General features: G+C 58.7%; 1 protein-coding gene across 1 annotated transcript; it reads right to left on the reverse strand.

Annotated features, from left to right (window-relative positions):
* Positions 1–234: 234 nt before the first annotated feature.
* On the reverse strand, positions 235–25,691 carry AKT2 (AKT serine/threonine kinase 2). Its single transcript, XM_031961627.1, has 16 exons — positions 25,500–25,691; positions 13,115–13,240; positions 12,123–12,260; positions 10,674–10,777; positions 10,452–10,535; positions 8,641–8,876; positions 8,112–8,463; positions 7,604–7,735; positions 6,723–6,788; positions 3,246–3,314; positions 2,828–2,950; positions 1,893–2,021; positions 1,583–1,797; positions 1,411–1,498; positions 1,079–1,181; positions 235–843 (listed from the first exon to the last, which is right to left on the reverse strand). Exons 2-16 carry the CDS (start codon positions 13,158–13,160, stop codon positions 764–766), a joined length of 1,965 nt encoding a protein of 654 aa, XP_031817487.1. The 5' UTR covers positions 13,161–13,240; positions 25,500–25,691; the 3' UTR covers positions 235–763.
* Between the last annotated feature and the right edge of the window lie 1,419 nt (positions 25,692–27,110).

The raw sequence follows: 27,110 nt of genomic DNA on the forward strand, positions 1-27,110 counted from the left end.
CCGCGCCCAAGCGGAAGTGGGGGGTAGGGGGAGCCCCCCGCCGTCCCCATCTGGTGAGGGAGATGGAGACCCCTGGACCCCTGTCCCCACGCTGGCCCAGGGAGCGCCCGGGGCGGGGAGACGAGGAGGCCCAAGTACTGGCCTTGGGCGGGCCCCCGGGCCAGTGGCGGGCAGGAGAACCCCCCTGGGGCCCGGCGGCTGGTGGGCAAGACATTATTGCTTTAGAGCGCCGCCGTTGCTGGGGGGGGGGCCACAGCCGGGCATCCTCCGGGCTCCCCGCAAGGTCCAAGGGCGGAGCCAGTTCGGGGATCGAGGCCCGAGGAGGGGCCGGCGCTGCTCGGTCCAGAGGAAAAGCCCCGTGCTCCCATGAGTCCCGGGCGATTGAAGCTTCCCCCGGAGGGCTGGCAAGAGCCCCTGGCTGCCCAGCCCGAGGGACAGGGCCGGCCACGTCTCCCTCATGACTGCCGAGGAGAGCGATCAGCCGGGGCACCTAGGAGCCCCCTCAGGCCACGAGGCTGGCAGAGCTGGGCTTCCCGAGCCCGAGGCGCCCCGGGGGGCTCGCGGCTGCTCTCTCCCCACGGCCAGGGGCTAGCAAGTGACCGCCAGGCGAGGAGGACAAAGGCAGGGCCGGCTCCCTCAGGGGTGAGAGTGGGGAGGAGAGAAAAGCATGTGTGGGGGAGGGGGGCCAGAGGCAAAGGGAGCCGGGGAGGGGCAGGAGGAGCCTGTGGCCTCGCAGCCGCCCACAGGGGCTCCTCAGGGCAGGTCACTCCCGGATGCTGGCCGAGTAGGAGAACTGTGGGAAGTGGGTGCGCTGGTCGGGCTCCAGGGAGCCCATGCTGTCATCTGCAGAGACACAGATGGCCGGCCTCAGCGCCAGGGCAGAGCACACAGCGGCCCAGGGCCGGGGGGGCGCAGCAGGGAGGGGCCCGGGGCTCCAGGAGGCAGCCCCCACCCTCCCACCCCCCACTCGGGGCCCCAGGAGGCAGCCCCTACCCCCATCTGGGGCCTGAGGAGACAGCCCCCCCCTCACCCCCCAGGGCCGGGGCCCTGATTGCACTGGGGGCAGGGGGTTACTTACATCGGTCTGGGGGGGTGATAGTGATGGACTGTGCCGTGAACTCATCATCAAAGTACCGTGTGTCAATCTCTGACGTAACCTGGGGCTTAAACGGGGGCAGAAGCTGGGGGAGAGTTGGGGGGGGGTCACTAAGGGCTGGTGCTCTCATCAGGGGGCAGGAGGGAGAGGGACCCCGCCCCCCCCCCGGGCTGCGGCCTTGGGTCTATAGCCCCTTGTGACAGAGCCCACAGAGGAAGCTCCCCCAGAGCATGCTGGGAAGGGGAGAAGTCAGGGGCTGAGGGCGGCCTCCGGCAGAGGGGGCGCCCGCCAGGATTCTGGGAGACATCCTTTACCTTCTTCTGTAGGACGTCCTGCCAATTGATGGCGGAGAAGAAGCGGTGCTCCATGACCTCCTTGGCGTCCCGGGGCCCCCCGCCCAGCCTGCAGGCACACACAGGGCTCAGGGCAGGTCCGGCCCAGGGACTCAGCCTGGCCTCCCGCCCCCCGAGGCGTCCCCGGGCTCACCTCTGCTTGGGGTCCTTTTTCAGGAGCCCAGCCAGCAGGGATTTGGCCTCAGGGCTCAGCGTGCGAGGGAAGCGGATCTCCTCCATGAGGATCAGCTCAAAGAGGCGCTCATGGTCCTGGTTGTAGAAGGGCAGCCGGCCACAGGTCATCTCGTACATCACCACGCCCAGCCCCCACCAGTCTACGGCCCGCCCATAGTCGTTGTCCTCCAGCACCTGGTGGCGAGAAGAAGGCCTTCAGCCCTGCCCAGGGGGGGAAGGGGGGGAAAACGGGACGGTTGGGGGAGGACCTGGGGCCCTCCCTCAGCTACCTCAGGGGCCAGGTACTCCGGGGTGCCGCAGAAGGTCTTCATGGTGGCCCCGTCCGTGATGCCCTCCTTGCAGAGGCCAAAGTCGGTGATCTTGATGTGCCCATCTTTGTCCAGCATGAGGTTCTCCAGCTGAAGGAGGCAGGAACGGGAGGCCAGCAGGTCAGTGCCCTGGCCACGATCTGAGCCGAGGACACCAGCAAGGGCCCAGCCAGTCCCGGGGACCCAGATGGGGGGATGGGGGATGCCAGCTCTGTCCACCCCATGGGAGGGCTTCGTTATCTCTACAGATGAGGCCCATGGGGGAGAGAAGCCGGGGGACTGCCCGGGAGCACTGCCAGGGACCGCCGAGGGCAGGGCACAGGAGGTGGCCTAGGAGGGAAGGCCGAGGCCTCCCTAGCTGTAGGAGCAGGGGCCGGGCTCCCCCAGCATCCGCCTTTCCAGCCCACACTTGCTCAGCACACAACCCCTGGCGCCCCCAGCCACGAGACCCCCAAGGGAGGTAGCCATTGGCTGGGGGTGGGGGCACCTCCAGGGGAGCAGCTCACGCTTCAGTTTAGGATCTTCCCAGCCTCCTCCTGGGCCGGTCTTTCCCCACCCTCTGCCTGCTGGGGCAGCCCCCCAACATCCGGCCTGACCTGGTCCTTGGCCCTCTGGCCCTTCCCACCCTGGCCCCCTCCCCCTCCTCCAGCTGTGGCTATGGATTCGAACCCAGGTTTTTGTCCCTTCCCCGGCCCACAGCTGGCAAGCACGGAGCTGGGCAAGCTCACCCAATGATGCGCTTGCAGCCTCGCCCTCCCCGCCAGTCTCATTCCTCTGCATTGACCCTTGGACAGCAGAGGTCCCACAATGGCCACAGCTACCCACGGACGGGCCCCAATGCTCCAGGCCTCCAACTGCCAGGGGGGCTGTGCCACACGGCCAAGGGTTGCACTCACCTTGATGTCGCGGTAGACCACGTCCCTGGAGTGCAAGTACTCCAAGGCAGAGACGATCTCGGCCCCATAGAACCGCGCTCTGTCCTCTGTGAAGACACGCTCTCTCGACAGGTGGAAGAAGAGCTGGGGGCAGCAGAGGAGGCCGGTATGAGGCTGACCTGAGGCTGGCCCCTCCCCCAGGCCCAGCCCACCTGCCCTCCCACCCTCGGCCAAGGGAGGCGGCCCAGACCAGGGAAGGCCGGCAGCAGCCCCCTGGGGGAGCCGCTCCCAGATATCTGCTGCCTCGTGGCCTTCCCCCGATCCCCCTGTCACCCCCGCCCGTTTGCCTCCATTTTTCAAGCTCCCGTCTGCCTCTGCCCACGGCCACGCCAGCCCTGCGGCCTCTTTTAGCCCGAGTCCTGGCGATGTGGCTCCTCACCTCCCCACCGTTGGCATATTCCATCACAAAACACAGGCGGTCGTTCGTCTGAAAGGCGTACTTTAGTGCCTGGAAAGAGAGACCCCAGATCAGCCAGACCCCTCCTCCAAGGAGGTCACCAGACAGGGAGCACCTCCCAAACCAAACACCGAAAGCATGGTAGCGGCCAGGTCTGGGCCGTGGGCACCCCCCCGCCATCCAGGGCCACTTGGTGTAACGAGGGGCTCTGACTATGGGATCTCCCCCGGGCACCGCTCCCCTCACCTGGCCCTCCACAGGTTCCCAGGGGGACGGAGAGTCCTCTGCACCGCTCCGTGGCCTGGGGGCTATACCCTCACCCGCCAAGAACACACAGGGGCTAAAAGGAGGGGTGAAGCTGGCAGCCCCCATCACCCAAACCCTCAGCTCTCACGTCCTCCTCTCGGCAACGAACCCAAGGGAGGCCAACAAACAATGCCCAAGACAAGCAAGAGAGAGCACTCCCTCTAGACCAGCCCTGCACAACAGCAGCAGGATATGGGAAGGGCGGGGGGGCACTGAAAGAAGAGCCCTGCAAGGTTAGCGGGCCCGAGATCATGGGAAGAGACCAGAGCAGTGCCCCAACTGGAGATGTCCCCTTCTTAGATGCCCCAAGAAGCTGGCAGAGTGAGGCAGCCCCCCAAGTAGGGACAGTGAAGTCTGCCAATACTCAGAACCCACCAGGAGAGGCTCCCAGGAAATCGAGATGGGGGCTAAACAGGGGCTGACCACTCCATTCAAGAGCAGATATGGGCAGTGCCCAGTTGGCACAGGGTCTCAAATCAGAACTGAGATTGGAGAAAGGAGCAAATCCAAGGCACCCAACACTGGGAAGACACCTCAGGGTTCCAAGATGATCAGCGGGGCTTGGAGGACCCCAGAAAGGGACATGGAGGTCGCCAGGGGCAACAGCATCCAATGACTATGGCCTGATGCCCGGGTCACTCAGCTCCAAGCCGGGGACCAGACGACAGATGCTTCTCCGCCTGCACGGGCCAGTGGCCGGAGGAGGCCCCACGGTATTCTTGGGCCCGAGGCTCCCTGTTGTCATCCACAGCGAGGGCCACTGGGTCAGCCGCTCTGGTGGGACCCCTTGACATGGCGCTATTTTCCCAGCTGCCGTCCACCTTGGAAGGGAGTGGGCAGGAGGCCTTCAAGGTACTTTTCCTCTACTCTGTGCCGTGGTTCTGTAGCCTCAACAAACACGCGCCCAGAGCCCGAATCCTTTGCCTTTCTCGGTGTAATCCTGGGCACAGTTCTCAGCAACACAGAAAACTTGCCAGGTCCGGTGTAGCCCCGCAGGGCCCCCTCATCCTGCCATGTGGGAGGGAAGCCCGACAGTACACGAAGGATTTCATCAGGGCAGGGCAGCACCAGGGGCAGGAAGGGCCTGACGCCCCCAGCCCAGCCTTTGAGATTGGCGAGAACTTCGTCTGAATGTGAGCACTTCACAGACCTTCTGTCCTCCACCATTAAGGTGATGTGCCAAGCGAAGTGTCGTCACCCAAAGAATGGGCAAAGGCTTCGTCAGCAACCCTGAAGGGCTGCCTCCTGGCTGGAGTTGTCTGACACTCTCTCAGAGGAGCCAGACCACACGCACAGGTGCCACAAATACCGTTCCGTGGCAGATGTGGACACCCCAAGCTGGCAGTATCTCAAAACAAAGTCAATGATCCTCCAGAATCTCCAGACCAAGTCAACACAGACTCTGGTCCTTAGGAGGGTGGTTGAAAGTGAGAAGCACAAGAAAATGGCCAACCCTCCAGTATCTCTGCCAAGAAAGCCCCCGATAGGGTCATGGAGAGAGGAACACGACCGAACAACCACAAAGGTAGCTGGGTGGCTCCTGAGCTGATCCAATGGACCAGACCATGATTCCAAATGGTTCGGTGGGAGCCCGGGGAGACATCTCAAGTTGAGAACCCTCGGGATCTAGGTTAGGCCTTGAGCTTTTGAACATCTGGGCAAAGTCAAGAGTCGCTCTGCTTATGAAAAATGCAACTGGCCCAGATGTGACACGTTGCAGGTGGAATCCACTTGCCTAAACGTCCTGGCCGGCAAGCTCGGGGGTTTCCCCGTCCTGAACGACACTATCAGGACAAATCCATAAAGCCACACACACACACCTAAAGTCCCACATCCAGTGAAGATGAAAGGGAGATGGAACAACAGGAGATTAGAACGGTTTCAGGGTTTGAGATCATGAAGGTGACACAAGAGCAATGGTGAAAGAAGAATGTACCAAAAAAAAAAAAAAAAAAAAAAGAATGGTGATGTGTAAGACGAGACGAAACCCTCATACACTGTTGGTGCAGCTGTGAATGCATTCAGCACTTTGGAAAGCCACGGGACTCCTATGTTCTACACCCAGAGATGTCTCCCCTCGGAATATGATCCAAAGAGGTCAAACACAGAAATGTAGGCCCTATAAACACCAAAATATTCCAAGCAGCATTTTGGGAGCAAAGGATTGGAAAAAAAAAAAAGTAGATGGTCAATGACTGTAAACAGATGGGCCTAAAGAGCAAACGCAATGGCGCATTCTTGTAAGGACCACAGGAGCATTTCCCTTGCTGGAATACTGCAGATACTGCGAGATGTGATCAACTTTGCTTCTAAGAAATTGTTTTTGTTAGTCTGTGTTACAGCCAGAGCCACGAATGTAGAAGGCAACAGACAATAAGGAGGCCCATAAACTCTCGGCCAGCAAACACCGAGTCTCCTTATTAGAAGGAAAAGGGGAAACAAAAGGCAGGGCCGAGCTAGAGAACAAACTCACGTATGTGATGTTCTAGGGAAGCATGCTGGGAGGATTGTGGGCAACATCACCTAAGGCATGTATGGGGTCCCCTGCTAGGAACCTCAAGCCCACAAGGGCGTCTCTAGAGAAACTGGACCAGACGGCTCGGGGCTTCTGAGGATGGGTTCTGGGTGTACGTGGTGAACCTCCCAGAAGTGGAAACGGCCCTGCGCGTGACTGAGGTGGGGAAGACTGGTGGACTGGACCCAGGAGTCTCTGCTGCAGGCAGTTACGCTGACACTTGGAGGGACTGATGTTCAAGGTCTCAAAAAGAGGAGGACAGTCAAAGCGTGGCCCCCAGGGCTGGAGACATGCCAGACCAAGATAGGTGCTAGGGAAGTCAGAGATGCCCATGGCCCACCAGGCTTCCTGCCAAGGACCCTCTCCTAGCCAATCTGCTTTCGGGTTAACCAGGAGTGGGAGGCTGGAGGGGTGTTAGGCCGTGACCGTGACCTCACAAACAGCACCAACAAGAAAAGAGATGCCCTTTGCAGTGCCGCCGACAGGGCTGCCTCATTCAGCTCATCCGCCTAGGAAGGGACCGAGTCCCCCACAGGGACCAGGGCTGAATCCTGCTGCTGTTGCTGCCGGGAGGATCAGTCTCCTTCCCTGGGGCTTGTACGAGGCTGCCCTGACACGGACAGACCCCACTTACTTACTGTGAGAAATGGGTGCCTGGTGTTCTGTAGGACTCGACTCTCGGTGACCGTGTGGGCAACTTCATCCTGGGGACAGAGGGAGGCAATGGGAACTCACTGACAGCCTGGCCAACGGCTCCAAGGCCCATCGGCAGCCACTGCCCAGCAGAGAAAGTTGGCACCGCCTGTTCCGACTATGGGGAAGCCCAGGTGCCCAAGCAGTCACTACAAGACACCCTCGGCTCAGCGGCCCCCCGGCCTTCTCATCTAACCATGTGGGGGCAGGAGGTGGCAAGGCCAGGAGTGGGGGATGTTTGCACCCGGGCCGGTGGCCAAGTGGTGCCCACTTGCCACACCTCTGACCTGGAGGCAGGTCAGTGGCCCCTGGGGGGCCTGTTCCCTTTTATCCACAGCCCCCTGTCCTGAGAGCTCACCTTAGCAGCCTGCCTCAGGCCCCGAGGAGCGGGGACCGCCCTGGGAAGACAGTGGGATTTTTCTTGACTAAACCAGGAGTTTCCTTGTCCTTGGGCCCTGTTTGGAGGGGGCTTTCTCCCTTGCTACATGAATAGACCTGCTGTCGTTGAGCTTGGAGCCACAAGGGGGCACCCGTGACCCCCTTTTATGTGCCCGCCCAGACTGCCGGGGAGCTCCTGTCTGGGGTAGCCTAAGCCCGTCTGAGCCACGAGGTGCGCAAAACTGCTTCCACGGCGGGCACCCAACAGGCACAGCACCGGGCCTGGAGTCAGCATCAGGCCCCGGACGCTTAACAGCTGTGAGCCTGGGCAGGTCCCTTAGCCCTGTCTGCCTCAGTTTCCTCAACTGTCAAATGAGCGGGAGAAGGAAAAGGCTGACCGCTCGGGCGCCTGCCCCGGATGGGGGCCCTGCCCCACGCGCTGGCCCACCTTGGCGATGATGACCTCCTTCCTCAGGATCTTCATGGCATAGTAGCGCCCCGTGGCCTTTTCCCGCACCAGGATGACTTTGCCAAAGGTGCCTTTGCCCAGAAGCTTGAGATAATCAAAGTCGTTCATGGTCTGTGAGGGGCGGAGAGGAAGGGCACCAAGTCAGGGCTGAGGGAGGGCTGCTCCTCACTGCTCAGACTGGCAACTCCCCCCCGCCCCCAGGGTTGGACTCTCACTCCCACCCTCATCCAGGCCCCGTAGAGGGACCATCAGGCAGCCGATACACCCAAGGGCCGGGGGCCCAAAGGCGGCCAATCTCGGGCACAGGTCTTCTTCCCTCCCTTGTTCCCCAAGGGCTTCGTCTCCCAAGGGAGAATCTCATCTCCTTGGCCCAGTCCCACAATCCACACAGACGCCTTCCTGGAGCAGGCACCCGCTACATTCTCACCCGAGGGGAGCTTGGAGCTGGGGACTGGCCTCCGCGGCCTCCCCCCGCCCAAGTGCTCACCGCCTTCGTCCGCGTTTTGCTGACAGCCACTTCCATCTCCTCAGCCACCGAGGGGTCGCTAGGGGAGCCACATTTGTAGTCCATCGAGTCTTCCACAGGCTCCTGGTTCTTCAGGCTGTTGGCCACCATCTGGATGGCCCTCATCCACTCCTCCCTGAGCAGCACAGACAGAGGCCCCCGGGCCGTGAGCAGGGCTGGCCTCTCCTGCCTGCGGATCCCGTCCCCCTCACACTCCCACCTCCACGCTTTGTGTGACTGTCCCCCACGCCTGCTCTCTGCCTTGCCTCCACCCTCCCCAGACTCCCCGGCGGCCAGCAGCCTCCCTCTCCTGAAATCACTGTGTGTGCCCTCTCTAGACAACAAAGTTCAGATTCCTGACGAGGCTGGGGCGGGGAGGCCAGGCCGCAGCCCCAAGCTGCTTTTTGGCTCTGACCCAATGCAGGTTTACGTTTCTGTCCCGGCTGCTCTTCCCCAAGTCACTGTGGCTTATCCGGGGTGGGGGGGCAACTCTGGGGGCCAAGCTGCTCACAGGCCAAGGATTGGCCCTCTGAGGCCAGGGCTGCCCACGGCCCGAGCCGGTGGCTTGGAGCGGTCACACGCTGCATGCAGGCCGCCTCGGAGCCGCCACGAGGAGTGCCCAGCCAAATGAGACCCCAGGTCATCTCCAGCCCTTCCACAGAAGCCAAGGGAAGTGCCCGAGTCCTGACTATTTATGAAGAGGGCCAGCCTGGGCTCCAGGCCCCCTCCCAGGGTGGCCGCCCCTTCCTTTAAAGGCCCCCAGGTGACTGTGTAACCTCTCCAGAAGGGCGAGGGAGCTTCCTGGGCTTCCCTCCCTCAGAGGACCCCAATCTCCACAGCTGCCTAATTGCTCCTCATCGAGTCTCTGTCTTCACTGGATTCAGAGCGAGTCCCTCCTTGGGGGGGAGCGGCTGGGTTTGGGGCCTGGAGGGTCCCGCTGGTTCTGCAGTCACATCCTGGGCACAAGGGACATGTGGGCCTTGCTAAGCCAGGGGCCCCTGCAAGGGCTCACCAAAGTAAAATGGACCAAGCCCGTGGGCACAGTCGGACCTGAAAGCCACGGGCCTGGAGGGAGCAGAAGCAGACTGCAGGGGCCCTGACCGGCGGGCAGAATGCACTTTGCAACCCTTCTGGGGGCAGTGACACAGAGCTCAGATGCCACAGCAGCACTGGCACGTATGCCCTACAGGGCAGCACTGACCGGCAGTGGGGGGGGGGCCCGATGCCAAGATTTCCTGCAGGGGGGAGGAGGAGGGGCTCTCTCCCCACCCCTCTCCTCCCCCTTCCCCTCCCACCACCTTTGCCCTCCACTGCATTGGGCAAGGTCAGTGACTTCTCCTGGGCCCTCAGCTCCCCCTGCCCGGTCCTTGGTGTGTTGCCTTATCCCCTCCAGCTCCTCTGCCAATCTCTATCCGCTGCAGGAATGAGGAGCCCGCCATGGCCCCCGGCCCCCTCCGAGCCTGTGGAGGATCCCCAGTGACCCCCGGCTCTGCTGCCTTCTCGGGCCCTGCTCTCTGCCACAACCAGCTGCAGATGTTCTGGAGAACCGAGCTGCTGCCCAGTGGCCAGGATCCATAAGTCCCAAGAAAGAAAAGAAAGGGTGAACATCCCCAGGGTGGGACATTGCTGCTGGCCCCGAGTGTCCGGCTTCAGAAAGCTGCCGGGGGGTGGTCTCCTTAGCTTAAGGGAGGGCCAGCGGTTCCAGGAGAGGGGGGCCCAAGGGCGGTCCCCTCATGAACCAGAGACACAGACAAGACGAGCTCTTCCATTCCTTTCTACCCTAAAGCCTGGGCCAAGAGGTGGGGCAGCCCCGGGCCTCAAGGCCAGGAGGCCCAGCCTGTCCACTAAGCCTTCAGGCTGCGAGGGAAGTTCTGCAGGGCGCCCCGCCCCCCCCCCCCCCACATGAAGCTCTAACAGAGGACGCACGTCCCAGGAAAGGGAGAGCAGGGGTCAAAAACACTGTCCTGGAGGCGACGTTCCAACTGGCCCAGGGGGTGGAGCGCAGGGGTCAAGCTCTGGGACTTTGTCCAAAGCCCTCCTTGGCAGGACCAAGAGCCCAGGCCAGAGAAAGTGGCAAAGAACGGCCAAGTGGGCGCCGGGGTTTGGACGAGGCCGGGCCATGACGGTTCCTTGGCAGGAGGACAATCTGGGTTCAAGCCCCATCGGGCTCACTTCACCTCAGGGAGCGGGCCTCAGTTTCCTCCTTTGTAAGATGGGGGGCTCCAAGCAAGGGCCTCTAAGGTTCCTTGAGTCCAATCCGTGACCCTCTGATCCAGCTTCACTGAGACCGAGACCCAAGAATCCTAGCTGGGTTCAACTGGCATTGCCCACGATGGCTGTGCCAGGCACTGCACTAGGCGCCGGCTCCACAGCAATGACACTCCCTGTCCGCGAGAAGCCAACACTCTGGGGGGGTTGGGACATCAAAGACCCTGTGGGGGACGGGGTGCTGGAGCCGAGCCCCAAGAGAAGCTGGGCGCACTGAGCCCCGGAGCCTCGCAGAGGGGGGCGGCACAGAGCAGCTCACGCTGCCTCGGCACCGACCTGGACAGTCTCTGTGGAACCCGCATGTCGGGCATGGGACCAACGAGGGCCGGCCGAGCCAGAAAGGGAACGGCTCCATAGACGGGCCCCCGCGAGGGCTCTAACTAACAGGAAGAAGAAACTTCCCAAGGAGTGACAGGGCCCGGCTTAGGCCGGAGCCAACAGGTTGGGGGTGGATGGGGCGGGAGAGGTGCCCGGACATGGCAGGTCCCTCTGGGGGGCAGAGCCTGGTGGGATCCTCCTGGACCAAGGTCTTGGCTGTGAAAGGGGTGTCAGGGCATGGCTTTGGGGTGGGGGGCCATGATCCCTGCCCAGAGCATCACAAGCCTGTAAATGGGCCTCCAACCTCCCCAAGACCCCTTGTGTGGTGGTCGGACAAGCCAGACACACGGACACTTTAGGGGAGTCTCCACCTCTGACCCCTCCCTTGTACAGGGCGGGAGCTGTAAATTTTATTTTCCAAATTTGGCCCAAGGCCTTCCCTGGGGAGAGGCTTCCCCCTGGGGGAGTTAAAGCTGGGAAAGGGGCCCGAGGGGTTTCCTTGGGGTGGAGCCCCCCCCTCCCCTAATTTTTTAAAGGAAAGCTTTTGGGAGGCACCGGGAAGGGCTCATTCCCTTGAAGGTGGGGCAAGCCCCCTGGAAGGGCCCCACAATGGGGAAGCTTCCCGGGCCGGCCCTCCTTTGGGAACCTGGGGCCCCGTTGGCCACGGGAAGGGCCTTCCCATTCTCAATAGACCAACAGGCCCCTGGGGTGGCCCACCATGGGGGCCAGGGGGGCCGGGAAAGGCCCGGCCGGGGGCCCCGGGGGGCTGGGAAGCCTGGGCCCTGGTTCGCCTTGGGAGCCCTGCCCACTCCCCAACCTCAGGGCCTCCCGGGGGGGGATCCCAGGCCCGGGAAAGGCCGGGGTTGGGCTGGGGAAAGGCCAGGCCAAAGGGCCGGGGGGGCCCAGGGGGCTGGGGGCCCCAGGCCCAGAAGCCCCCAACCCCTCAACCGGGTCCCGGGGGAAAGGGCCTCCCAAAATCCCATGAAGCCTTAGAAAAGGGTTTGGGTTCCCAAGGTTTCTTAGCTGGCCACCCGAAGGGCAAGGGACCCTGGGGAGGGGCCGGGGCCCCCCAGGGGGGAACCCCCCACCTTCCCCTCCGGGTCCCCAAAAAGGCCCCAATCTGTTTCCCCGTTTGGATAAAGGTTTTCCCGGAAGGCTTCGGTTTCCAATTGGGGCCCCTGGGGCCCCCGGTAGGAGGGGCTGAGCGGGGCCCGGCCCCCCAGGGCCCGGCTTCCCCAAGCCTTGGGGCCCTCCCTGGGCCCCCCTGGCCTGGCAAACGGGCCCTGCCCCTGGGATTTTTGCCCCCCACCTCCTTGGAAAGGCTCAGGTAAATTGGGGCCCCCTTGGGAGGGGGAAGGCCCGGGAGGCCTGAGGAAGGGGCGCCCACCCCAACTTTGCCTAAACATCACCAACAAACTCCTACAGAAAAGTTATTTAAGGGGGGCAGAGTCTGGTCAGGGACCTCCGGCCTCTCTTTGTACCCAATGAAGGACCCATCACTTTTTAACAGGAAGTACCGAGGTCGCCAGGTCTTGATGTATTCACCTGAAAGGAGAGGGGAGGTCAGAGCCCGCCCCGGAACAGCCCCCCGGTGCGGGGGGAGGGGGCTCTGCCCGCCGGGCCTGGCAGCTCGCACCTCCCTTTGGAGCTGTTACATTCCGGGCTGTGGATGCTTGGGGAGTGACTCATCAGAGAGCCAGCAACAACAGAGGCGGGGGAGGGGGCGGGGGAGGGGGCGGGGGAGGAGGGGGAGGAGGGCCAGCCAAAGAAGGACCCACCGCTAGGGGAAAAGCCCGAGGGCAGCTTCGGGGCTGGGAGGAGCAGGAGGGAAGGGGCCAGGGCAGTGGCAGGCTCAGGCACTGGGCAGGCCCCAAGTATGGCAGAGGTCGTAGGATGACGGGCAGCACCCCAGGAGCCTCCGCCCTACTTGGGGACCTGCTGCCCTGCCCCCACCTCTAGTGCTGGCCCTGGGGCTACTGCTCCCCTGGGGACGGGCTGGAGGCATGTTCTGGGCCCGGGAACAGCCCCTTTCACCCCCCCAAAATTGGGGGGGGGGGCTCAGGGTCAGGGTGACCCCTCGGGCTGGGCTCCTAGCTGCCCTGATCTGCACAGAGCTGCCTACCCCAGGAGAGAACGGCCTTCACCAAGCGCTCTGGGAAAGCCACGGAGTGAGCGGAGCTGGCTCGGGACGAAGACCACTTGACCTTGCCAGCCAGCCGCGCTCCCTGCACGGCTGCAGCCCCCCCGGGGGCCCCAGACACCCCTCCCTGGGAGAAGTGTGGCTGCCAGCCACACGTGCAGAAGATACGTCTCCCCCCCACCTCCCCTGAGGGCGGCCACGGCTCCCGGCCCGATGCTCCAGGCCCGCAGGAAGCGGGTGCCAGTTGTGCCCCCCTCACCTCTCTTGTGGAGCCAGCCTTCTTTGACGACGGACACCTCATTCATGGTGGCTCCTGGCCTGGCCACCAGCTCGCCAGTGATGGGTCAGAGGAGAGTGCGCCTGGGAGCCGAGGATGGAGCAGGGTCTGCTGGGGAGAGAGGGCCCGAGGTTCCCATGAAAGCCTTCCACCACCCACCTGGGCCACCCCATCCTCACCCACGTCGGGCTCACACCCCTCCAGGTCCCCATAACACCCCCCCCAGCCTGCATCACATGCAGCCCCCCCCCCAATCTGGATTAGATCCAAGATTCAGGCCTTTCTCCATGTCCCCGGGTAGAGGGGAGTCAGGGCTGCTCTCTGGACCCTGCAGTGCAGGGGACAAACACAGGCGTCCTGGGCTCCGAGGGGAGAACACATGAAGATGAGTTGGAAGGGGGTTTCCCAGGAGCCGAGGGGCAGGTAGGACAAGGCTGTGCCCTGCGCCCGTCAGACAAGGGGAGACACCCCCGGCCTCTAAAGGAAGGCAGGACTCCCATGTCACCCCCAGGCCAAGAGGGTTGAGGGTGGGAATTTGACGGCCCAAAAGGTTGGTTTTCCGAAAGTGTTTCCCTTGAGGGGGGTTTCCCCGGGGAGATGGGGGGGGGTGGGGTTCCCTCCCGGAGGCCGATTCCCAGGTTTGGGGTTTATGGGACCCTTTCCCCACCAACCGAGGGACGCCTAGGGAACTGACAAAACTGGGTTTGCAATTTGTTTCCATGCACCCTTGGAGGGGTTGCAGAGAGGGAGAGGGAGGGCCAGGGCCGTTTTCCCGCCCTGAGAGTTGGTTTTGGGAGTGTTGCCCTGGACCCTTTGGGGAGGGGATTTAGGGATTTGCCCAAGGCCAAATGGTTTTCCTGTAGTTAAAGCAATGAAAAGCCCATGGGAGCCAAGGGTTTTTCCTTTTTTGGAGTGGGGGAGAGGTTTGAAGGGTTTAATTGGGGGGCGGGGTGCTTTCCCGGCTGTGTTCCTTCCTGGGTTTCATGCCCCAAGCATTTTAGCCAGGGAGTAGGGAAGTGTGGGAGTTATCGCAAGTTTCCCTTCCAGGCCAAGGGAAAGGGGCAGTTCCCGCTTGGTGGGAAGGGCCGAGGGCCAGAGGAGCCAAGGGAGGGGGCGGAAGGGGCAAGGGTTTTGAGTTGAAAACCCTGGGGATTAAGTTTTTCCCTGCATTTCTTTCTGGGGGTTTTGGGGGGAGGGATGGGGAGAAGTTCCTTACCTTCCCGGCCCCGGGATTTGGAGAGGGAGGAGTTTTCCGGAAGGGAGGGATGGGGGTGAATTGGAGTTTTTGGGAGAGACCTTTGGGAGGGGTGTTCCTTTTTTTCCGGGGCCTAGGTTTTTCCAGTTTTAGGGGATTTGGACCCCTTTGTTGGAAGGGGTTTAAAAGTTTCCCAAGAGTTTAGTTGTTTGCTTGTAATTTTTGATGGGCCTTTGCGGGGTTTCTTGGGAAGGGTGAATTTGTTTAGTTTGGAGATGAGAACTTGGTTTCCTTGGGTTTGCCCCTTTGAAATGTGAAATTTTAATTTCTTAGGTTTTCGGTTTCATTGGCGAGTGGAGAGTTTTGCGGTTGGGATGGGGGTTTGGGGTTGGGGAAAGAGTTTTGTAGGAGTTTTTTTGTGTTTGGGAGGGATAGTGGGGGTGTTTTTAGGTGGATTTTCTTGGGAGGGGTTTTCAAGGGTTTTTGTTTTTTTGGGTTGGGGATGGGAAAAGTTTGGGGGGGGAGGTGGGTAGGGAGAAGTAGGGAGGGGAGGTGTTGTTTAGGGAGTAAAAAATTAATTATTGAAGGGTGGGAGGGGTTGAGATGGGGGTTTGGGTGGATGGGAGGGAGTAAAGTTGGGAGAAGAGAGGTGGCTTCTGAATTTTGGGGTGTTGGGTTTGTTTCCACTACTTTTGGGGAATGGGGTGTGTGGGGCGGTAGGGTTGTGTTTGGAAATTAAGGAGCTTGGTGAATTTTTGGGTTTTTCTTGAGTGTTTGTGGGTTTTGAGTTTTGGGTTTTGCCTTTTTATGTTTAGTTTTTCTGCCATTGAGTTAAGGGAGGGGTAGAGGGTACTAGTTGGCCTTTTGTTGGGGTTAGGGATTTTATTCATGTTTAGAAAGTTTTCATAGGGAAGGTGTGGGGTTTGGGTAAGTTTTCCCTTTTTCTCCCAGCCTATTCCCTTTGGGGCGTAGGAGATGGAGGGCGTAGGGAGGTTTACATTTTGATGGCGTTGTTAGTTTTCTTTGGAGTAGGGGAATGGTTGATTGGGGCAGGGTTTTTTCCTTTTGTTTTGCCTGGGTTCCCAGACAGTTTTTCTTTGAAGGTTTGGGGCCGGGAGTTTTAAAGGTTGGTTGGAGGGAAAGTAGAGAGGGTTTAAGAGGGGGAAGTTAGGGAGTTTATGTGAAAGTGGGGAGGGTTTTGCCGAGATTATTCTTGCCTTTTAAGGTTTTAGGTATTTCCTGGTTTGTGTTTGTGGTTTTAAGGGATTTTGGAAGGGGTTTAGGCATGTGGGTTTTTAAGCAATAAGGGAGGGGTTTTACCAATTTAGGTGATTGTTTTTTGAGGTTTTCCTTTTCGGGTTTTTTCTTGGTGGGAGGGTTGGGTTTCCTGGGTTTGAAAATTTTGGTTTTTTCCTTTGTGATGGGATATCGTATTATCCAATTGGAGAAGGCCAAGAGTTTTGGGCTTAGTTTCCCTTGATTCCTTTTTTTTCGCAAGCCAGATAAGGGGGATTGAGGGGCTGCCTTTTACGACCCTTGGAGAGGGAGTTTCTTTAGAAGTATTCCTAAGATTTTCCCTGTTTCTGGTTTTTGGGAAGGGGTTTCTATTCGGGGGACTAGGAAAGTTTCCCATGGGGTTGGGGCCTTGGAAAATACTTTAATGAGGGAGGGAAATTGGGAGGTTAAAGGGGTTTTCTTCTCAAACGGGCTTTGAGGGATTCCCAAGGAGAAGAAAGTAATGGGGAGGGGATTTTGGGAAGGGCAGGCCCATTAAAAGAGAGTAGGGTTTAAACCTGGGAGAGTTTTTTGGTGTTTTGGCCTGTTTAATTTTTACTATTTAGTTACTTAAATGAGTGTTTATTTGGAATGGCTAAGGGGTTTTTTAGATTGGTTGGGATTTTTGCAAAAATTTTAAAAGGTATATTTTAAGAGAGGTGAGGAAGAATTGAAAAGGGCTCTGCCAAGATTTTTGGATTAGAAATGGTAGGCCGGTTTTAATCACAGGGATTTTTCAACTTTTGGCTGGAATTTTGGTTTTGCTTTAGATTAAATTAGATAGTAAAATGGGATTAAAAAAAAATGGACAAAAAACCAATTAGATGAAGGTTTTGGGATGGATTTCTTGGTTTTTGGGATTTCTGGATTTGCTTAGGGTTTAGTGTCTTCAGAGGGGTTGGAGAGGGAAGGGGAGGGGGCCCTTAGACCCTTGCCCAGGTGGGGGTTAGGGCGGACCGGGTTACAAGCGGAAAATTCCTGCTTAATTGGCCCGGGGTTTGGCCTTGGTCCCAAATTCCAAAGTTCGTAAAGCCAAGAAAAAATAAGATGTTTTAAGCGGGGCCGGGCTGGTTGCAGGAAGGGAAGTTGGGTTCCCTTAAGGATCTTTAAAGCAATTTCCTGTTGTAAGGTTATTTGTTTCAGGCCCTTTGGTTTGTCCGGCCGGGCATAGGGAGCACCGAGCTGGCTCCCTTCTTGCCCTCCCCCCCCCCCCCAGGAGCTCACAGGTGTGAGGGAGTCTCATCGAGAGTCATTTCAAGGAAGGCCCTGGGATCACAGGCTTGGGGGGGGGGGGTGATTCAGAAGGCCTCAGGACCACATCCTCTTTTAACCGAGGGGGGAAGTGAAGGCCAAGAATGGGAAGTGGCCTGCCCAAGGCCACACAGCCGGCCAGCCTCCCCGGGCAATGGCTGCCAAGGCCATCCAGGCCAAGCTTCTCCTTTCATCAATGGAGACCCTGAAACCTGGGATCCTTGGCAGTTTTTGTGGTTCCCTTGCCCCAAATCAGTAGCGGGTTTAGATAAAGGCAGCTGTTTTTCTGTGTGGACTAAAAGTTGGGAGAGAATGAGTTGCCTTGGGAGGTTTCCCAAAAGGGGCAAGGGCTGGTTTCAGGGGTTTGGATTGGTTTCCCCACTTTGGAAAGTTTCCCCAACCCTTTCCCCATTGTGGGGTTTCCTTAGGGAGGTGGAGAAATTGGGTTGTTGGAAGGCCAAGGAGTTTTGGACCTTAATTTAATGGCCCGTTACCAAGGGAATTGGGTTGGCGTTTTGGGGGCTGGGGGGTTAGGGGGTAGGGAGGGAAGTTTCCAGTTTCCTTGGGAATTACAGAGAAAGGGGTTTTGGGTAATTTCATGGGGAGGCATTAAAGATGATTACCATTAGGGAAAGGGGTTGGGAGGAAATGAAGAGCAACCTCCCAACTTCCTGACCTGTCCCCAAAAAAAAGGAAGGTATTTACCTAATTTCTTTCATTCCCATTCTTTTCCCCAACAGCTGAGGTTTTTGAAGGTTTTCCCAGGGAAGGGTAAAGCCTTTCAGGCCTGGGGTTTCCTTGGCCAAGGAATTTTCAATTCAGTGGTTGAGGGGGATTTGGCAAGGGCAAGGGGGTTTTTCCATTTGATTTCCAAAAATGGGTTTATGAAAAGTTTGGATTTAAGGAGGGATGGATTTCTTTCCTGGTTTTTTGGGTGTTTCGGTTAAACCTTTAGGTAGTTTTCAACTTATGGTTTTGGGCTGTTTGGAGACCTTTCCCTTTGTGTGTTGATCAGATTTCTTGTTCAAAAGGGTTTTCCTCATTTTCCCAGGTTTTTCCAAAGAATTTGGACAGAAGGTTCTAACTTAGTTTCAACTTTTCTTAGTTCTTCCTTACTTGTCTAGGGAAGGTAGAATTTCCCAAATTGTGTTTTGGCAGATTTTGAGTTTTTGAGAGAAAGGGAGTAGGTGGAAAGGGCCAGGTTTTGAGTTTAAAATGAAGTTCCCCTTGTCCGGGATGTGGGCAAAAGAGCCCCCTTGGGCAGATTTAACCTCCTCAAGGTTTCATTTGGAGTTGAATTAGAGGTTTCGGTGTTTTTTTATTTGACCGCCTTTTTGGGGTAATTTTTCCCATTTCCCTTTTTGTTTATATTCCTTTCTTGGTTTTACTTTTCAAAGGTCAATTTAAGTCAAATTTGAAGAACCTTTTGGAGAAGAGATTGATCAGAGGGATTTTCTGTTTACTACCTTGTTTTTGTTTTACTAAAGAAGGGGAAGGGGCCCAAGACCCCCAAGATTTTGGTTTCAGTTTACTAAGGACATTTTACCTTATTTGAGAATTTTTCTTAGAAAGTTTGTTTGGGGTTTAGTTCCTGGGTTGACCTTAAGGGAGAAAAGGGAGAAAGAGATTGAACAGAAAGGAGGGTTTTAGGGTTTAAGTTTGGACAAGTTTTTTCTGTTGGGTACCAAGAGCCCTTATTTATATATGTAGAATTTAAGATTTTAAGGAATGAAGGGATTTTCCATTCCTTATTCCAGGTAAGATTAGGTTTCTTACAAATTATTTTAGTAAGATTTATTGTGTGTTGGTGTGTGATTTTATTCCTAAATACTTAGCAAGCCCCTTTGTTAAGTGTTTGATTTATTACTAAATGTACTTTTAGAGGAATTTGTTGTGGAAAGGTTGGGATTTACTAAATGATTTAGAGGAAACTGTGTGCCGAAAAGGTGGGATTTCCATTACTAAATGCATTTTAGAGGACCCCTGTGTGGTGGGGGAAAAAAAGAAAAGAATGAAGAATTTTATAAGGAGGGGGGAGAGGGAGACAAGGAGGGAGAATTTGGTGGTTTTTTTTAAAGGAGGCCAGGGGGAGAAACCCCATAAAGGGGTTTTGGAGATGGGGAGAATGGCGAGTTAGTTGGGATGAGGTGGGAAAAGGAGAAAAGTGATTATTTGGGGGAGAAGGGGATTAAATTTTTCTTCCCATGAGGTGTTTGAAGAACGGGGGTTTTAAAGTGTTTACCTTCAGGTCCCTTTTTTGACGTTTTAATTGTTTTCTGGATTTGCCAGGGGATTCCCATTCCCTTGGTTTTTAGTTTTGAGTGGGGATTAGGTTTTGAGACGAAGGACTTGGTTTTAGTAAGGACGGGGGGGGCCTCCTGAGAACCATGGATTCCTATTTTGGTATTGAAACGCCCTTTGAGACTTTATTAATTGAAGTTTCCGGAGGGTTTCCCAGGTTGTTTCCTTGATTCCTTGGTTTTTGAGAGGGGCTTGGAATTAAAAGCGTTGAGTTGAAACTAACTAGAAAGCGTTGTAATTTCTGGGGCCCAAGGTTTAGATGACCAGTTTTTTCCCTTTACTTTGAACGGGTTTTTGTTTAAAGCCTATTCTCCGCTTTGTGTTTTGGCTACTGGGTTTTCCCTTGTTTCTGTTTGTCACAACTCCTTTTTCCACTGGGGTTTCCGCCCCTTTGGGTTTTTCCCTGTTTCCAGTCCTGTTCTCCATTTGGTTGGGCCAACACTGACTGGTACAAATGCACTTTGCCTGTACGGGGTGGGGGGGCTGTCTCAGCTTCATGTGTGTCTGTCTTAACATTTATTACGGAACTTAATGTTTGCCAACTCATTCCTAAAAGCTAATCTTGCCCCCTCCCTGGGCTGGCTCCTCTCCTTACCCACAAGCCCCAGGCTGCCACGTGCAGGGCTGGGTAAATAAAAGCTCAGGAAGAGCATGTGAAGTCGTATCGCACCCTGGACCCGGTGCCGGTGACCTCTGGGTGACGACGGCCGCCCTGAAGCTGGCACAGAGGGCCGGACTTGAGAGCCTGAAGAGAGGCCACGGTGGGCCAGGCCCTCCCAGGGTGGCTTTGAGCATCCAATGAGCGCGAAGCCTTACCTGGCACGCAGGAAGCACTGACTAAATGTCAGCTGTTCCTCTTGCGATGACTATGAATGGGACCATCAAAGCAGCTAAAAGGTGTCGGGGCCTTTGTCACTTCCTGACTACTTCATAAGCGTGACCATGATCAAGAAGGTGCCACACGGAAGGACTCTGCAGAACTGCAGGTGACTGGAACCCAGATTTGTGACCTGAGCCCCCTCTTGCCCTGCCAGCTCCTCCCTGAAGACATTTAAGGCAAGCCAAAGCTTGGAGGGCGACTACATGAAGGCATTCTGACAAGCCCAGGGCAGTGTGGGAGAGCAGGGGATGCTGGAAAGCAGAAAGTCTGGAGGGCGGAGCAAAGGGTACTGCCCCCAGAAACTACCTCCTCCCACCCCTGCCAAGCGACCCCTCCAGAGCTTCCAGTGGGTCTAAGGTGCCAGTTAACCTGCAGAAAACCAGAGAATGGCTCCTGGCCACCCAGGATGCTGCAGGACCCCAGCACAGAGCCAGATCTGGGAGGGAGGGGGACACTGACAAGCTGCAAGAACAAGAAGACAGACCCGGGTGACATCCTCCACTCTGGCCTCCGACCCAGAAAATCAGCCTCTGTATCTCTGTCGCCCCCGTCACCAAGCACACGTCGATGTCCCTGCCTATTGGTCAGAGCTTTGAGACCTCGAGCCGTGAGTTGGGGGCAGAAGCCCCAGATGTGTTTGGGGACATCCACTCTCAGGACAAGGAGGGCAGAACTGAAATTTCCCCATTTACCAAAGGATTCCACCCCCTCCCCATTTTTGGGGAACAAAGCACTGGAAAGAAAGTGGGTTCCCGGACACCTTGTGATGGCCGAATGTGCAGGAAGAAACAGACAGGAGGAAGCAGAGAGATGTGGGAAGTTCTGTATGCTGCTGCCTGCAGCCAGCCCTGAAACACACAAAGGGCCTGACAGGAAGGAGCGACAGTGGAAGCACGGCCCAGGGGGCCAAAGCGGGCCAGCACACAGGACAGGGCACTTAGCCTCTCTGCTCTGTTATGGGCCGGAGTGGGGGTCGGGGCCCAAGAAAACACAACTGGCCAACAGAATTCACTCGAGACATTTTCTAAGAACGGGGCAAAGAGGATGCCAGGTCCACAGAAGGGCCCCTTGCAAGAAGCCTGCCTCCTGGTGACCCACACAGCAAGCTACACAGGCTGGTCACACCGCCACAATTCCTCCATGTTTGGGGAGAGGGAGGGAAGAACAGCAGCAGAAGCCAGAGCGAGGATCCCTGCTGGGAGACGGCCTCCAAGGAGGTCTCAGTGCCCATTGGCTGGCTGGGGACCACACACAGACAGACACAGACAGACAGACAGACACACACACACAACAGGCAATTGCAGGGAGGGTCAGATCAGCAAACACACCTACTGTGTACCTGGCCCTGGAAACAAAGGCAAACCTCTGGGAGATTAGTCTTCTGAGCGGAGCCAATAATAGGCACAAGGCAGGAAACAAACACCCTGGATGTCTCCCCTCCCCTCAAAATGCCATCAGTGGGGGAGCTTTCAAGGGCGGACAGATGGAGGCCTTGAAGGGCTGGGGGAGGGGGAAGGAGAACCTACAACCTGCAGTCAGCCCGCGACCTCTCTAATAATGGCTTCTGCTCGTCTAATTCGCCACCCAAGGGAGCCAGGCTCAGGCTCTGCCTCGGTGGGCCTTCCCTGCTCTGCTGATGACCACGGAGGCCATCCCCAGCAAGCTCCCTTCCTCCTCTTCCCCCAAGGCTCGGCCTGTGCCCAGGTCTGCTTCCCCCAACTGGGGCCTCCTCCTCCCCAGTCTTTCATCTGGAGGAGGCTGCCACAGCCAACCCCACCCCCGCTCCGGCCTCTCTGGCGCAGGCCGAAGCCGCTCAGGGTCCTTCCCAGGGAGAGAGCCCCGAGCAGCTCTGAATCCAATGGGAAGCTGAGCTGCAGCCTCAAGGACTCGGCTCCAAACCTTTCACTTCCCCAGGCCGCCAGTGGCTCCTGCTCCTGCCTCTCTTCCCTCAGATTATTCTAAGGATGCTGCCTCTCTGCCCAGCTGACCCTCAGTTTCACAGGCACGAGGATCCCTAGCACCCAGCAGAGGCTTGGCACAAAGCAGGCCTTGAACAGATCGCACGCTGAAGACTCCAAAGATAAAGCCCCCGAGGGGGTCCTCGTTCCCGTGGGAAGACACTAATAACCCTGCCACAGTGACAGGGCCAAGGCCCGAACCAGGTCTTTCAACTCCAAGTGATCTGGTCCAAGGTCACAGGGCTAACACAAGGGCCAGCGCCCTGTGGGGCATTTCCCTCTTGGGCTCACATCTCATTTTCTCAACGCCCCCAAAAAGGACACGGGGTTAGGCCCTGCCAATGACTTGCTCATGACAGGTCCTATCTCTGGGAATCTCATCTCCAACTCTCTTCCTGAAAAAGGGCTTGGGGGAAGGGAGCAGGGTCCCTTCTGTCCTGAAGGGCTCTGGGACAAGGATTAAGACAACCGAGTACGGGAAGGCCACCGAGCCTGGCTGACAGGCCGCCCCTGGGTGAAAGCGGGCCTGGCCAGACTGCCCTGCAGATAAAGATAATAAACTGCTATCTGGGGTGGGAGACACAGAGGTAGGGGACAGATACCCAGGAGCTGCGGGTCCAAAACAACAAAGGGAGCGCCGGGAGGGAAGGAGACCAAAGGGGAAGGGCAAAGAAGCGGCCAAGGGGCGGAGGCCTGCAGAGCCAGGGGCAAAAGGTGTCAGCTCATACAAGGCAAAGTCAGCCTTGGTCCCAAAGGGTCACCTCCTGGGTGGTCTGCAAGCAGAGGTTGGACAATGAGGCAGGTGGGTTGGAGGCTAGCTCGCTGAGGCCCTTCCAACATGGCAGTCTTTGAACAAGGGAGGGAGGGAGAAATGGAAAGGAGTGAAACAGAGAGAGCTAGACAGGGCCGGGGCAGAGACAGGGATGGAGTCTGAAGGGTCCCTGGCCTGGGCAGAGAGAGGGATGGAGCCTGAAGGGTCCCTGGCCTGGGCAGAGGCCCAGAGCTCACTCACAGAAGAAACAAGCTGGGGCACCATCAGGGGGTGAGCAGGACCTAGATCAGAAGTTCTGGAAAGGACCTTTGGGCCAGAGGGATTCAGCCTCCTGGGTGGCCTTCCTGATCAGGTAGAAGGTGACCCACCACTCCTCCCCCCCACCTCAGCCAGCAGATCCTTATTTGATTCCTTCTCACCTCAACTTCACTCAGGCTATTCACATATTCTGTCCCACTGCTCAGCTTCAAATGGCTTCTTGGGTTCTTGCAAAAAGCCTCACAGAATAGAAGAACCAGAAGTAGCAGAAGGATCACCAGCCCTGGCACAAACCCCCAAACCTTCCCCAAGGGCTCCTATAAGGGGCTCCATGGAATTCACCCCCACCCTGGGGAAAGCACTGCACATCAAAGAGCTCTCAGCAGTCTCCAAGGGCCTCTGAGGCCCAGGAGGATAAGGCAATCCCTCTTCCACAAGAGACCACTCCAATATTTGCAAGCACAAGAGAGCCAGTGCTGAACTTTCTCCTGCCCACTAAGGCGGAGCACAGGAAGTGTGAGGAGAAGAATGGTATCTCCTCCACTCCCCTGAACGACTCCGGCCAGTGCCCAGGCGGCCCCGAGCCGAAGAATGACGAGCCCGGTACCAAGCGAGACCTTGCCCCCCTGCACATCTCAGCCGCAGGGGAACATGGGCAAGCCAAGGCCTTTCTCTGACGCCCTGGATGATGAGCTCTGAGGTAGCAGCTTCTTTAACAATGTTGTGAGGAGCAAAGGAGACAATGGACGGGGAACACTTAGAAAACTTACATTCTATATAAATGTTGGCTGTTCCTTTCTCTCGCTCCCATGAAACTTGCTCTATGCCTCTCCATGCGCACTTAGCAAACGCTACATGGTATGGATTCAAGGCCTTACTTCTTTTATTTGACTACTTCTGAGAGGAGCCCCAAAGAACCCTAAGCCAAGCAGACAATCAAGAAACATCTCCTGAATGAGGGGGGTGCCCGTCTCCCCAGGCGGACCAGAAACTCACGGTGGATAAGGATCATTCTCCTACCTTCACACACACACACACACACACACACACCCCTGCTGAGCAGGAGAAGAGCTTGGAAGTCAAAAAAGAAAAAGACGCCAGGAGGGCTGCGGGGTCCCAGCCTGGGGCATGTGAGAAAGTAGACAGAGAAATGAAGTGGGATGACGCCCAAGAGTGACCCGCCTCAGACCCCTAACAGCGCTCAGGGCCCCACAGGACAAATCCAAGGCAGCTCTTGCTGGACAACCCCGGCGGATGGACAACCCCAGGGCTGGTCGCCGCCCCCGGGCCCTGAGAGAGCTTCCTGGCGGGCCTCTGGCCCCAGCTTCTGCTCCCCACAGCCCGAGCAGCCGCGCACCGAGGGCAGCATTGTCCAGAAAGAGGCAGCAGCCCTGACTGACGGCCGAGAATTAGCCCCAACTATGGGCCACATAATCCGGCCTGGGGGTGGGCCAGAGGACGGGGTCCCGGCCAGGGCTTGGGGTTCACCAGGGAGAGTCAGCGACAAAGCACCTAAACAGAAGCTGGCACTTAAGGGTTCCGAGGGTTTCGGGGCGAGAAGGCTCCCAGAGGTCGCCGCACTCCTTTTTTGCTCATTTTACAGAGGAGGAAACTGAGGCCGAATGGCTCGGAAAGGCCCGCATTAGGGAGGGGGTGGGGGCTGCCAGGCGGGGGCGGGCAACAAGGGGGGAGGGGTCAGGGTCTGAGTCTGTGTCCCCCGGCAGGGTTCAGGGAAGGCCCCTTCACGGATCTCAGACACATCACACGGCCACTGTCATCGGTGTTGTCAAGATGATCCGCACAGTCAGTTGCCGCGGCTATTTTTTGTCCAAGGTCACCAAGGTCGTTGGTAACAGAGGATCAAGATTTGAACTCAAGTCTTCTGGATCCTTTCCAGGAGACCCCGGGGCGGAAGCAGCTGCTGGCCCGGCTCCCCCCTCCCCCAGGGGCGGGACGTCCCGAGCGGGCCGGTGCGCGCAGGGGACCTTTCTCCGGCTCGCACGAGGAGGGTCCCGGCCCCCGGCTCGGGCGCTGCCAAGGGGGGCGGGGGAGGAGGGGCCCACAGCAAAGGAGACCCGCTCCTCTCGGCCGGCAGGCGGCGGCTCCGGGCAGCCCCCGCCCCCACCCCGGGCCGTCCCCACGAGGGGTTGCCGGTAGAAGAACACAAACCCGAAACGCAGCCACCGGGGCAGGGGCGGCTGGCAGAGGGCCGCCCCCAGACCCTGGGGGGGAGGAGGGGCCCCAGGGGCGCGAGCCGCCCCCTCCGGAGCCCTGAGGGGAGGGAGGACCTGCGGCCGTCGGAGGGGGGAGGGGGGGGCGGGCCAAGGTCAGGGGCGGCCAGCCCCCGCCCCACCCCCGGTTGCGGACCCCGGCCTGGCCCGCGCCCCTTCAGCCCTCGGGAGCTGCCCTGCCCCCACCCGCAGTTCCCGAGGGGAGGGGCCCCGGCGCCACCGCCCCCTCTCCCGACCCCCCCTCACCTGTCACCGGCTGCCGCTGTGGGTCCCGGGCGGGCGCCGGCTCCCGCCCATCGCCGTCCGACGGCGGCCTCCTACGGCGGCTCCGCGGGGCCCGGCGACCGGGGATCGTCCTGGCGTCAGGCCCCGACTCCTCGCGCAGCAGCTCCGGAGCGCGCGCCCCCCTACCGCAGCGGCGCTCCCCTCCCTCCCGGCCCTCCCTCCCCGGCCCGCGGCTCGCCTCCCCCGCCCGCCGCCCGCCCCCTGGCCGGAAGAACCGCCCCCTGCTGCCACAAACAGGAACTGACGTGGAGATGACGAACGAAGCATTCGGAGCGGGGCGAGGGAGGAGGAGGCGGGGCGATCCCGAAAGCTGGAAGCGCGCAGACTCCGGCCTGAAGGATTCTGGGAGGTCCCCAGGGTGTCTGCGCCGGCGCAATAACCAGAAAGCGGGGGCCACAAGAAAAGAAACCGGTGGGAGGTGACGGCTAGCCAGTGGGCTCAGGAAGGGACTGCGCAAGCGCGCTGGCCGGAAAAAGGAGGGGGCGGTGTCACGATGCGCAGGCGCAGTTTGCTTCTGGCGCCCCCGGGCTCCTGGACCTCCGCCCGAGCCGAGAGGCACGACTCCCACGCGCAAGGGTAGCTCTGGCGCACGCGGCCCCGCCGCCGGGTCTCTCACGGTGAGCCGTAGACAGCCGCGGTGGTCGCTGACCCCGAGCCCTTTGGATGACAAGGACGGTCGGGGGTTCCCCCGCCCTCGCTGCGCGGGGCTCTCACCCCCACCGGCCTCTCGGCTCGGCCTCACCGCAGGACGCGGCCCCCACCCCTCCAGCCCAGGTCACCCCGTCCCCGGGTGGGTGGGCCCTGGCTCCCGTGCGTCCTGGGCAGTGTCATCTCTGCCCGTTACTTTTTGCGCGGTCTGGACCTCGGTTTCCCCGTCTGTAAATGGAGGGGGTTGGGATTGAAGTCCCTCCGGGCTCCATCAGCAGCCGCCTCGGAGGCCTCTCCTAACGAGGGTGGGCCCGGCCCCTCCCCTCCCCTCCCCTCCCCTCCCCTCTCTCACCCACCACAAGGGCCCCTCTGCCCCTCAGCCCCTCAGCTTCTGCTGGTCCAGGAGAGACCCAACATCCGGGCCCTCAGCATGCACCTGTCTCCTCCGGAACGGTTCGGGAGAGACCTCCCGGGGCCGGGCTCCCCCACAAAACCCCAGCTGCCCAGAAAGGACCCCGTCCGAAGGGTAACCAAGAAAACAGGGTACCAACCAAAGCAGAAAGGAAATGGGGTTTGGTTTAAGGGCTTTTCCCCCACCCCAGCTTTATTTCCGGTAACGAAGCCCTCCTTTCCTCCAAGGAGAAAGAATAGGAAAACTGCTCCTTTCCCTCCCTCACCCCGGCATTTCCACTTCCCAAAAAAAGGGGGAAGAACACCCCTCCTTCCAAAGTGAGCAAAGACAGGGAAACCCGCTCTTTCCCCGGGGGCCTCTTATGGATCTTCGGCAGGAAATAGGCCCGGTGAAGTCCTTCCAAAAGGGCAAAGGGGGAGAGCCCCTTCCGGCAGCACCGTGGCCTCCTAAGAGTTCCTAACAGCTCGGCGCCACGGCCGGGGAGGGGGGAGGGGGAGGAAGATTCCAAGGCA

Source organism: Sarcophilus harrisii, chromosome 3 (genome assembly GCF_902635505.1).
Source record: "Sarcophilus harrisii chromosome 3, mSarHar1.11, whole genome shotgun sequence".
Taxonomy (NCBI): Eukaryota; Metazoa; Chordata; class Mammalia; order Dasyuromorphia; family Dasyuridae; genus Sarcophilus; species Sarcophilus harrisii.

Coding starts and splice junctions, on each gene's coding strand:
- AKT2 (XM_031961627.1), bottom strand. CDS start 13,160: ATGAATGAGGTGTCCGTCGTCAAAGAAGGCTGGCTCCACAAGAGAG. Junction 10,536..10,673: donor GTTCCACAGAGACTGTCCAG/GTCGGTGCCGAG, acceptor CAACCCCCCCAG/AGTGTTGGCTTCTCGCGGAC. Junction 7,736..8,111: donor GCAAAACGCGGACGAAGGCG/GTGAGCACTTGG, acceptor CGCCCCTCACAG/ACCATGAACGACTTTGATTA.